Below are 12,941 nucleotides of genomic sequence, written 5' to 3' on the forward strand. Positions count from 1 at the left end.
TTGCAGAGGTGTTTCAAGGCCCTCACCTTGCTATCAAAAAGGGTTTTCTTCAACAGTATTACCTTAGCACAGTAAGCAGCTGTCCTTCTCTGGATTTACTGCCCTGTACCTGGCAATTTGGCTGTTTATAGATGAACTGGTAGCTTCCCCTAGTGACTTGTATTCCCTTCTCCTCCTCTGGGAGAGGAGTGCTGGAGATTTGTACTGGGTATTTTTTCCCCTGTCATACCAACATAACCATCTCTGTGTCTTTAAATTTATTTAAATAATAAAACACCTGTGTTCTCTAGGGCAGTTTGGACTACCTGGCATGGCAGTCACTGAGTGTGAGCTTTCCCTTTTTCCTGAGGCTGATGTAGAAGAGGGAGCCAAATGCCACCAGCAGTGACTGTGGTACCTGAGTGAGGAGCACCCTGTGTCCAGTGCCTGTCACATGGCAAAGGCCTTGGTTTTCCTCAGCTAATCTGGGCTTTGTTACACCTCCTTCACCTCCTTAGTGGCATGTGAAGGCATCTGTGGTGTCCTGGTTTAAGGCAAATTTGGGAAAAAAACCTCCAAAAGAGGGCCCCTCCAGAAAGCAAACCCACACGGCCTCTCCCCCCACCTGGTTCGGGAAGGATTCCTCAGAGAGAAGTGGAAAGAACCTGTTTATTTAACAGGCACAGCACCCCCCAGCACACAAAATGAACAATACTGGATGACAAAGCTCTTTCACTGCTCTGAAAAAGATGACAAATTCAGAAAGTCTCTCTGGGGGTGGTTGCTCTGTTGTCGGTCCCTCCGGCTCTGGGGCAGCTGCTGCCCAGAGTAGGCCCCGTAGGCCATGAGGTGCAAACTCTCGGTGTGTCCCAGGCCCCAGTCCGGAGCAGGTTCAAGTGGTTCCAAAAAAGGGAAAGTAAAAACACTCCAGGGAAAAATTCAGATTGCTATGAGCAGAAGCAAAAAGCAAGAGCAAAGCAGGAGCAAGAGCAAAAGCAAAGCAAAAAGCCAAGCAAAAGCAGCACTATGTACTGCCCCGTCTGTGTGTCCTGCCAGCCGTGGGGGAGCGGCTGGTAAGAAACCAAAGCAAAACTTTCACTCTTCAGTGCCAGTCTTGAAGGCACAGAACATAATATCCAGCATAAACAGAACACATGAATGGGGATACAAGCACCATAATGTCACCCTAGAACATGTGGTCTGGCTGCTTGGGCTGAAATGAGAGATCTCTGAATGTGCAGCTTCCAGCACTAGAAATGTTTCCTTATGAGTCTGTCACTGTGATCAGACAGGTGCAACCTCTGATTTTGTTACTCTGTTTTGATGGATGATTTCAGAGTCAGCCTTGTTCACTCAGGCTCCTCTTCTTGGCTGCAAATGGTGTAACAAATGTGTAAATGAGTGAATCATGAATTATTCATCCACCTGCGTTTCCGTGAAGCAAGTGTGGAGGCGTTGCTCCCTCGGTTATCTGTGTGTGGCTGCAGCAGGTGGTGGATGGTCCCTGCCACAGGCACCAGCTGAGGCAGCAAGTCTCAGTGAGCTGGGTGCCTTCACAGCTCACCTGGCTCCAGCGCCACTGCAGCTGCTTTTGTAACTCAAGGCTAACAAGTCCCACCAGACCTCTGATTGCTCTGCATTGCTCACCTCAGGTTTCCATGTACCAGGAATACTAGGAAATATGCTCTAGAAGCCAGGGCAGAGTGGTGCTTGAGAGGATCTGCTGTGTTCAGCATCAAGTTATACACATTTGTCAGGAGCAAGGGGGTATGTTTTATGTTATTCTGTTTATTCTGTTACAAGGCCTGCCATCACTGAAAAATCAATAGGCTATATTGATACAAAAATACCCATATAGGAATATATTTGTATTTTCTTCAAAACATATTCTTTTACATTCCTCAAAATGTTGATTCTGAAGATGACTTTATGCATCAGATCCCAAAGTAGTAATACGGCTATTTGTGATCTCTGAAGGCAAAAATTCCACAGCTGGATTATTGAGATTCTTCTATTCCTCAGTCCTTTCATTTGAGAGCAAAGAAAATATGGAGAAGGAAATAATTCTGAACCAGCTTGATTTCAATTCAAGAAGAATTTTGAAAACTTGGTCCAAAATCACAGGGGAAGAAGCCTGCAGTTGATGGTGATTTGAAATTTCCACGATCTCAATATCTACTTAATGATGCTTTCTTTTTAAAATTCTTATGAAAAGGTTTGAGAACTGTTCAGCCATGCAATATCCTAGAGCATGAGTGTCTGCTGTTAATTGCTGGCTTCTGGAAAATCAAGGTGTTAAGCGTCACCAGTTTGCTTTGTTGCTCTGGAATGCAGTGCAAAAGAATGCTGAACAACCACAAAGGAAGACAAGCTCCCTGCCACCAAGGGTATGTAATTTAAAGATATACAATACTGTAGTAGACATGGTATCATAGTTGCCTTTTCTATGTAGTTCTACTTCTATGATTCCTTCTTTTCACTCTCCTGTGTTCCTTAACTCTTGCTCTGGAGAATGAGCCCTACCTGCATTGCCTTTGTGGACTACTAGAGCATTTACTTGGAGTGAAAAATACAGCACATTTTATCAGCTTGTGGGTTGTGGAAGTGATCTTCACAGCTAGATGGCAATAAAAGAATTCCATTAGACCTCCTTCAATAAAAAGTGAGAAATGCAATGTTGTGAGAGCATTAGAAGCAGCTGCCTTACTCTAATGTCAGTGACAGTCTCCTTCAATTCAAATATTTGCAATAGCCATAATTAAACACTTAGTAACTGGCATTGAGTTAAAATAGAAATACCTTAGTCCTAATGCTGGGCAGATTTTAATTTTGATTTATATCCTCCTTGGCTTTGTGCCTGGATAAGTTTTGTGATTTACAAGCTGTTTTATACAGTATAGAAATTGTCAGAGGGCAAATTATCTTCTAGGTGAGTAACAGAATTTTTACTTTTTCTGGAAGCAGCTCCCTAAAGAGATCAATGTTATGTTCTCCTTTTACTGTTTTAAGACTGAAGAAATTTATGTCTCCAAATAGAGGAACAGCCTGCCTGGGTCAGTGAATCCAGACTCTGACTTCTGGAGGCTTTCACATCCTCTAAACCTTCTAAAGAGTTTTTCCCTCATCCTCTAAAACAGTGTTGAAACTGGCAATCCTCTTACATAGTTACTGTCATGTAAGAAGACATATTTGGAACTTAGGCTGACCATGCCTTCTGAAAAGATGCATAATGTAAACAAATATTCCTTGGGGTTTGCCCTCATTCTTTTGGAAAAATGACTGTAGCAAACCATGGCATAGTATACAAACCAGAAATACAGGTCTTGACATTCTTACACAGATATTTGCCATTATGCTGTAGGAGCTCTGATAATTAGGTTTCAATTTCTTAAAGCTTTTGATGCTAGCAGAAAAAAATCATTATATAATTAATCATTTTATCATTATAAAAGAACATAAAAAATTAAATGATATTACAAGCCCCCTGCACATTTTTATTCTATTGTACCTGTAAGACCCACATTTTTCTAATCACACTGTAAAGGTGAAATAAGAATAAAACTCAACCTTGTAGTAAATAGGTACACTGGGATATTTCCAGCAGGCCTGAATTTGTTCCAAATGTATTCTATTTTAGATCAGAGCGCAGTATACAGGCTTTGGCTCCACTTCTTGCTGCTGCAATGAGCTCCCTTTTCTGAACTGCCTCTCTGTCCATAAAGCCATGCTGAAGTGTTCTGAATTGTCTTTCCCGACTCTCTTCCAGTTCTTTCCAATGGTTCCATTGAAAAGAATCCTGCAGGAAGGACAGAGAGATGATCAGACTGCAAGTGATACAGTGGTCCACTTTAGCAAATGCACTAAACTTCTCTTTGATAATCCTGCTGGCTGACAACACAGTTTGTTTGCTCACATGATTGGGAAACTTGTTAGCCTCAAACTTGGCATGATGAACAGAAAAGCAAGCAGAGTGGGTTGCCCAGTTTAAGATGACTTAAACACTGCTGCAACTCTCCCAAAACCATGGGAATGATAAACTGTAACATGCCTTGGGTGGGAGAGCGGTGAGCATCCCAGTAGGGTGTGATGGGATGTGTGTGATAGGAAGCTGGGAAAGACAAGAGGTGGAGATGGGGTCAGATGCTGTCTTGGTGGGATGAGTGTGTGGTGGTAAGAGTGGGAAGGCAGGTGTTGAATGGGTGAGTCCTGCTCTGTGACAGCAGAACGTGGGAAAAGAAGGTGAGGTCAAGGCCACGGCTGGAGAAACGGTGCCTAGGCAGGGGGCAGGGTGTTGTTATTGCCAGCATGTATGGCACCATCTGCCTCTGCCCCCTTGCCAGTGCTGGCACTTGAGCAAAGTCTGTGAACAGCAGGTCTATTGCAGATCTTTCCTCCTTATGTAATAACCAGACCTTGCTTGACACGATTCTGGTTTTCTGGGGGCTAATCTTCAAGAGTCCTGCTTGCTTTTTACGCTCCATTGTTTTTTCTGCAATCTTCTTCTGCAGGTTTAAAATGCGTTCATCTTTCATGGGCCTTTCACCAGACTGGGACTTTTTCTTTTCTTCTTGCCTGAAAAGTCAAAAAGAAACAATGAGAAGATAAAATATTATCATCCCACAGAACAAGTCCATCTGAGCACGCATTACCTTGGTAATAATGAATTTGCTCTTGCTTCTGAGAACCAGTTAGACTCAAAAGAGATTTAAATCATATAAACATAACTTGCATATGGTATTCACATTTGCCTCTTGTTGTTTACAGAACAGCATTACTAAACCACATCAAATAATTTTTTCCCACAGGATGCCATGATGACAATATCTTAAGTATTTCAAGCCTGACATGACATTCTTTAGGAAAAAAAAATATGCAAAACCTGGGATAATAGTGCAGCTCTTTGCTTGTGTGAACTATGGAGTTTGCCTTATATGATCATTAGTATTCATCTCAATTGCTGTACTCCTTGGCAAATAAATTTTTTTTTTCTGTGTAATCCCAATGCCCAGATACAGAATCAATGGGATGGTGATGTATTAATTAAGGTTAGTTGCTCTGTGTGAGCATAAATTGATATCAGCATGTGCAGCCTAAAAGTAAGGCATACCAAGGACATTATTGGATAGTCTTCCTTCCCCCCCCCCCCCTTCTACTGTAGCCAATTTTCTGTCCCCTGGAATTTCCATTTCATCTGGTTTTACATACTTTCACCCAATTGGCCCAATTTACTCACAACTTCTCCATTAAGTTACACCATGTTACAGAGTGACTCAATATCCAACTTTCTCTTTTATTCAATATTGCCCTCGAATTTAGCTTAGTAAGATCAAATCGTAGAGTTAATACTATGTCATGAGCAGCTGTATGATTCTCTGGCTAGATTCAGAGCTAAAGGAAGTGTTAGATCTTCCAAGGATTGTACACAATTGTATAGCCATGTTAGAACTGCTAGGAGCAGCTGGCAAATGATAGTTTTATAAAATGACTTTTTATGTTGCAGTGGTGCAACATGACAATTGCTTTTATTGGAAACCAAATAAAGACTGCAAATGACCCAGAGCAGAGTGCACTGGGGCACTGTCCACTGATTCTGTAGCTCTCATTCTGTCAGTGGCAGGACTCGTTTCACAGACAAGTTGCCTTTTGAAAAGAAATGTTTTACAACTGAACTCTTTCCTTATATCTTGGGTGGTTTCAGTATAAGACACACTTCTCAAGAATTTGGCAGATGGGGAAGAATGAAGAAGTACCTTCTGATGCTAAACCCACCAATTTGCCTTTAAAAAGCGTCTGTATCAAGGATCCAAGGATCCAAATATTTCTTTCATCTTGGGAGAGATGGCTTTTGCCTGCCTTGTTAGCTTTATCTCTGCTTATAGGAAACTCTCTGTGATAACAAGTTTTCTTCAGTGCAGCCATTCCAGACTAGATGTCCCCAAATCCTTAGGAACTGGGTGAAGGGAAATATGACCTGTGTCACATTCTGAAATGTGATGTGAACTCTAAGTAAGGCACACAGTTAAGCTTGGCTTCTCATTTCAATTACTTTTCCTGAGACATTCCCTGAACCCCTCTGCTCTGTGTGTCATGCTATCTGGTTAGGATAATGTTTCCTTATCCTCTTTAAGACTGTGATATACTCTGCAACACTGAGATTAATTTTAACACTATATTGTAAATCGAAAAATTCTGTGCTATCACTTAATCTAATTGAGGACATAGTTTATTTCTATTTGCACTGTATGAAGGCATTGCATTCCAAAGGATATAGGAGAATATAACAGTAGAGTTTTAAGAAAATACTTGATGATTAAATCTTGTCCGTGAGAATAAACAACAAAATCTTTCCTAACATGCAAATCCAGATTCTTGTAACTACAATTAAAGGAAATACAGCAAGAGGTTTAACATCAGGAAGCAGCAGCAGCTGCTTCTATATTAACATTGTAAGTAGTTGCTTATTTCCAGAGTAATATTCATTCCTCTTCTAAATGTAGTCTTGTACCAGTCATCTACACTATTCCAAAACGCTGCCAATCCCATAGATTTTTAGATGCCACACCATATCATAACAGAAACTCCAAGAGAGGAAGGAATGAAAAAAGAAATTTTAAAATTCTGTTTTTTCTGTCATCAGTTGAGAGCTTTGAGGGCTCAGGATAGAAAAACCTCTTACAATCTCTGTCACCTCATATCATGTATTTCCTAAGGAAGTAAGGTAACAGCCAGTCAGAATGGGCTAGTACACAGAAAAATCCTCTCCTGATCAATAGAAAATGATGTGATAATTTATGAAAATTCTCAGCTATTTAAAAAATGGGAAATTTGAAGATTTGCACTGAAGTTTCCTCCTATAATCTATATTTGGCTCTTCATTTACATTTTCAAACTCCAAACTCCAGCTTTCCATCAAAACTATAAAGAGATAGATGTATGTAAGAGCTGTAGTCAGCTTTTAACTGACTCAATATTTGTAGAAGGTTGAGTAAAAATGACCACTTGACCATTCTAGGCACCAAAATATCAAACAGCTAGGACTTTGTTTATAAGTCACCTTACAAAAAGGAGTCTTGTGCAAAAACACAAATATTTTTTTAAAAGCAGAATTGCTTATAGTGCAAATAACAATATTAAAAAAAAGTTTCTTGTAGCCTCAATGAGTAGGGCTGTCTATACTTCACAGTACCTTGCCTTTTTCTGTCCTACACCATGTAATTCTAAGTTACTGCAGTTAGCAAAGTGAATGTGTCTAATTGTTAACAGTTCCCTATTAAGGCAGTCACTATTTTGACATTTAAGAACACTACACTATTAGTCTGATTACTGTTTTGTACTAATGTGAGTGATTTAAGCACTCAAAATCTGGCTCCCTCCCAAAAAAATTAACTTATTAAGTACTTCATTTTAGGTGGGGAAATGATTGTTATTCATAACAGTGTTTTCCTCATGTGAAGTAAAAATGTTGAAGTTGCATAATCAAAGTTCAGTCACTGAATCACAAAATGGCTGAGTCTGGAAGGGACCTCTGGGGGTCATCTTGACCACCCCATCTGCTTAAGCAGAGCCACTTGAGCTGCATGCCCCGGTCTGTGTCCAGATGGCTTTTGAACACCTCCAAGGATGGAGACTCCACCACCTCTCTGGACAATCTGTGCCAATGCTTGGTCATCTCCACAGTAAAAAGTGTTTCCTGATACTCCTCTTGCCCCTCAATGGCCACTATTGAGAAATTGGGGTTTTTTTACAGCTTCTCTTCATATCTTCATATTTCTGATCCATCATTACTGATAAATTTCCCCCTTTTGTTTCAATGATAGTGAAGAATTCATTACCTCCTCCTTTTTCTCCTTCTCCTCCTTTTCCTGCTCTAGTTTGCCTTCACGCTATGCCCAGCCTTCCCCAGCTCAGGCCAAGAGAGGGGTTACCTTTCTCTCAATGTGTGTGGTTGATGCCCCTTGTCAGGGAAGGATTTAAGCCCTGGCAGTGGTAGGGAGAGAAAGGATTGCTCTGCCATCTTGGCAAACACTCATTTTTGAGTGTTACTCATACATACATTTGTAATCCAGTGCTGGGAGCCCAGTGTGCCACAGCATTACCACAGTGTGAGATGGGCATCCAAGGAACTCTTGACTTGGTGGCAGTCTGTACATCTTCCTCACACGCAGGGAACTCAGGGAGGATTAGTGCTGCTCTCCTCTGACAGCTCTGAACCATGTGAAGGGGGAGAGCTTGCAGTCCCAGACCTTGAGACCAGCACAACTCTACCCCCAAACCACAGAAACTGTGGATGGAGGGAGCCTCAGACCAACTGATTTGAACTATTGTGTGATCCTTAGGGCATCAGACTGATTGCAGTAATACATGTCCCTCAGTAGAATGAAAGGGAGTTCTATCTCAAGTACACAGCCATGTCATGTGAGCACATTAGCATGTATTCAAACACACACAAATCTGCTGGTGCTTGAGTTTGAAGGCTGAGAGCAGAATTGCTTGTCCACTTCAAATGACAGTGCTGATTTTCAAACTGTGTGAAATTCTAGCAATTAAAGAGATGTCCAGTGTATGTACCATCTTGCAAGCACTCACAAAGCCACTGCTGTGATAGATGCCACAGCTTGCAGTCTATTAAAGGCCAATGTCTCTGTAATTTTCCATGTTCCATTTCCTATTTTGTTTAATATAGCTCATTATATGCTTGCACAACGTGCTTCTTTTGTGTTGATGTATGACTGTGAATGTTATTGAAAGGAACCTGCTTGGTAGGGACCTGATTAATCTCCAGCTGTCACTAAAGCAGGTGTTTAGCATAGTTTAGCTGCCTTACTTTAGCTGATTAGTAGTAGCCTTCAACATAATGAAATTTAGGATGTAACACATAATTTTATATTGATGCATAAGGCTGACTTTATGGGGACCACTGGTAAGATTTGCTATTCTATCCCTATAATGATGAATCAATTCTGTAAACATAAAAATTAGCTTTTTACACCTCCTGTGCCACATATCAAGAACAGAACCCAAACAATTGATCACTGACACTGGTTTGAGAGGTATTTCAGGATTCAAGATCTGCAAATAAGGTTTAATACACAAAGCCCATAGTTTCTATTGAGAGAAATAAAAAATGCATGAAAGTGTCTAGCATTTGTAAATGCCATGGCCAGCATGCCATATTTCTGTATTAACAAAAATAACACCAGAGATTTGGATTCTGTATGAAAATGCATGAAATACACTCCCAAAGAACGACATTTTTAGTGTACTATGATGATGCCTTCTTATAGGAATTACTTCCAACATATACATAAATTGTATACATACATAAATTGCCTAGGAACCATGAAACAAAAATACCTTCTAACATCTATAATGAAACATTACATTTCTTTATTTAGAAGCAGACAAGGCTCCATTAAAATTACTGTATAACTTATCAAGAATCTGACCAGATTGACTGATTGAGTCAGAGGCTTGAAATTTAGTGTATAATTTAATTTGGATTCTACTGTCTTTGGCATGCTGGTCTGTTCTAAAAATCATTTCAAATGACAGAACAAAAAGTGAATCAAATCTTCTTATTCAAGCACAGCTTATTTCAGGATCAGAATAGTTTTAGTTCTGAATTAAGCCAAAGAGTCTAGTTTAAAGGAACTCAGCCCTATACAAAATTCACAGACTGCACATCTAGAACAGATGATTCTTTAAGCAGGTACCAGTGAAACAGGTTTTATGTAGTAGACAAGTTCTTAATGCTTAGTTTGCCTCTCTAGTGGAAAGCAGTGGCTTGAGTTATCCCCACAGGATTTCACAATACTGAGTGTTTAGCAATGAGAGTATATTTCTAGCTCCAACTCCATTTCAGGTTCTTAAGTCTTAAAATCTTTTCTTGATACATGCCATAGAAAAGAAGGTCACTGCTCTGTGGAGTCAGTCCACTGCAGCTGCAGTTATTGATTCATTAAATACATTAAACTCTCTTCTCAAGCACTAACATAGTAAAACTCCAGTCTTTGGAGACTGGCTATCAGCAACAAACCAAATTACAGCTGAGAAGAGTGAATACAGGAATACATCAATACTGCCTTCTGTAACTGAGATGTAGAATTGGATGATAAATGATTAACATGAATTGAACTCTGAGAAGCCACCTTTGGCAATAAATGTGAATCTAAGACATGTCTAAAAACATGTGTTTGTAGCCTGATAGAATATGCTTTCTGAATGTCAGCCTGAACATCAGTTGGCAAAAGTAATATGGCAAGACAAGGACTCATCTTTCAAAGACACAAAAGGGAAAAGATAAAAGACAATTTGAAAGGAAAAAGTGGCAAATATTTAAGATGCAGTAAAAATGGTGTAAGAGCAAGAGGTGTGCCATGTTGTATACTTTTACACAGGCTTTCTTCCTGCTCAGCTTTATTTGTTAATAGCTTTAACTTAGATTTTAAACCCCTGTGGAAGGGACCTTTCTTCTGCATATGTGAAGCATCTGTGATGGTTATGTAACCTTTATGACAACGATTAATAAAATTGATAATGAATAATAAATATTAGCCATGAATGCAGAATTTGCTCAGCCTGTAAGCACAGAACTTCTTTTTGATCTAGTGCTATAATGTATTTAATTTATAGCTCATTATTGCTATCAAAAAATCTTCCTAAAATATTTTTAACTTCTAGAATAAGACCTTCCTTTTAACATTACAGATGAAATTCAAGGAAGAAAAATACAGCTCTAATATTGGTTTGGATGAGAATGAGAAACAACTTTAAGTGTCAAGCTAGGATGATTCTAATAACATCAAATTAGTTCTGATTAGCTGAAAAGGAACAGAAGAAAGGCAAACCTTCTTGCTAAATTTATATTATTGGCTCTGAATCCTGGGGCAATACTGTCAACACTAGCCTATGGAATGTCTTCAACCATAAATGATGAAAAAGATTTGTTAAATCTGATGAAAATTATTTTCAAGAATTAAAAGGAAATCCTGGGCCCAGTGTAATCCTTGACAAAAGTACAGAAGGCCTGTATTTTGCTCTATACTTGTTCTTCTCCTCAAGGGCTGGCAAAATATTAACAAAGTTGCAATGTCTTAAATGTCACATGCTGTTTTATACTGACTTGAAAGCAGCTGCTCGTCCAAGTTCTGCTCTGAATTGGGAAATCTGGTCCAGTTTGTCTAGAATAAGTTGTTCCTTAGCTTGTTTTTCATGGATTATCTGATCTCTCTTCTCTTCCTCTGCTGCCTTCTGTGCTTCCTTGAGTAGGGCGAGGCGTTCACGTAGTTCCACTACTGACATTTCAGCAAATAAACCATGGCCACCAGTCTAGAGAACACAAAATATAGGTTTAAATAACACTGTAAATACCAAGGGGAGAGTAAATGAATAAACCAGAAGATTTTGACTGTGTTCCAATTCACACTGAATATATTCTGATTTCCAGAAATATAGGGGTGGTCCTAAACTAACTGGTATTTAAAAATTGGTTTTAAAATCTAGAGCATATCTTTCATAAAATATTTAAAGAAAAACCATTGAGAAATATATAGAAGATTAATCATAGATACAATATATTTGCTCTCAAAAAAAAATCTACTTGACTTTTAGTTTTAATTAGACTTCTGAATTTTTAAAATGTGTAAAACAATTTTTTTTATTGTGTGAAACCAGAACAGACTTTACACTAAAAATATGCATTTTTTGTATTTATCTATTTCCAAAGTATGCATTTGATCTGTAATGTTATCTACTATTTTTATCTGAAATTATTAGGACTAAACAATGCTTCATACCCAGAAAATTCAGATCCTAATATCCAAATTTAAAATATTTGAACCTGAATATTTAGTGAAGGCTTTTTAATAGCCATTTTGTAATGTGAGTGATAATGAGATGCTGAGATCTAAAGTGAGATTTCTGCATTTTAGTTTACAAACAAAGATGGATCATTTCCAAACAGCTTTGTGAAGGCTTTCAGTTTTAGCCCCTTGCTCTTATACATACTTTTCCTTTCAAGTCCAGCATTAAACTTGAAATGACCATAGAGTTGTATTCACAGGAAGTGAAAGGGAAATGTTTTGCAACAGGGTATATATATCTATATCTCTATATCTATCTACCTATCTATCTCAGTGGTAGTGTTTGAGCATGACAAGCAGACATCAAACATGTCTAGGAAAGAGAATTTGCTTGAGGCATAGAGTGGTAGAAGCTGAATGTTTTGAGTGTCTGTATTTCAAAAATGCTCAGTGAAGCCACTGAGGTAGTTCCTAAAATAAGAAAAGTTCTACACTCTATGCAGTAGATACTTCTGGTATTCAAGCAACTAAAGTACCACGAACAGAAGAACTGGTACTTTAAAAATTAGGAGAATGAATGGGAATTTTATGGACAAATACTTAATTGCACTAAGCCTGAAAAAGCCTTTTGTAGAAAGAAAACCAGGGCAAGCTATCACCGAAACTGTGCCAATTCACTAGAGTGCTACTGTAAAAGTCAGTTTGATGGAACAGTGAAGCTGTGATACAGAATCACAGAACAATTTGAGTTGGAAGGGACCTTAAAGATCAGTCCAAATATCCTGCCATGGCCAGGAACATCCTCCTAACCAGGCTGCTTCAAGCCCCATCTAGCCCAACCTTGAACACTTCCAGGGAGGGGGCATCCACAACTTCTCTGGGCAACCTGTGGTTCATCACACTCATTGTAAAAAATGTATTCCTAATGTCCAATCTGCTACTCTGCTTCTGATCAAGTTAACAAATAAGAGATTCCTGGATGCTGCCTAAGTCCGGCCATTGCAGAGCCCAATCCCAGGCATATGAATTGTGCATCAACAGCAATTCGAAGAAGTTTGAGATACAGTTAATACAGTTATTATAAATTATAGACTTACACACACAAGTCATTTACACAGAATTGTAACAGCTCAGAAGGTTTGGGTTCTCTTGACAATCTCT

General features: G+C 39.1%; 1 protein-coding gene across 1 annotated transcript in view; it reads right to left on the reverse strand.

Moving 5' to 3' along the window:
- Positions 1-3,466: 3,466 nt before the first annotated feature.
- CFAP99 (cilia and flagella associated protein 99) overlaps positions 3,467-12,941 on the reverse strand; it is a 52,790-nt gene continuing 43,315 nt past the window's right edge. The window contains exons 14-16 of the mRNA XM_066549221.1: positions 11,102-11,307; positions 4,392-4,551; positions 3,467-3,775 (exon numbers count right to left, since the gene is read on the reverse strand). Of these exons, the coding sequence (XP_066405318.1) occupies positions 3,608-3,775; positions 4,392-4,551; positions 11,102-11,307 (534 nt within the window). The 3' untranslated portion in view covers positions 3,467-3,607. The remainder of the gene's footprint in view (positions 3,776-4,391; positions 4,552-11,101; positions 11,308-12,941) is intronic.

The sequence above is a fragment of the Molothrus aeneus genome, chromosome 4, assembly GCF_037042795.1.
Source record: "Molothrus aeneus isolate 106 chromosome 4, BPBGC_Maene_1.0, whole genome shotgun sequence".
In the NCBI taxonomy this organism is placed as follows: Eukaryota; Metazoa; Chordata; class Aves; order Passeriformes; family Icteridae; genus Molothrus; species Molothrus aeneus.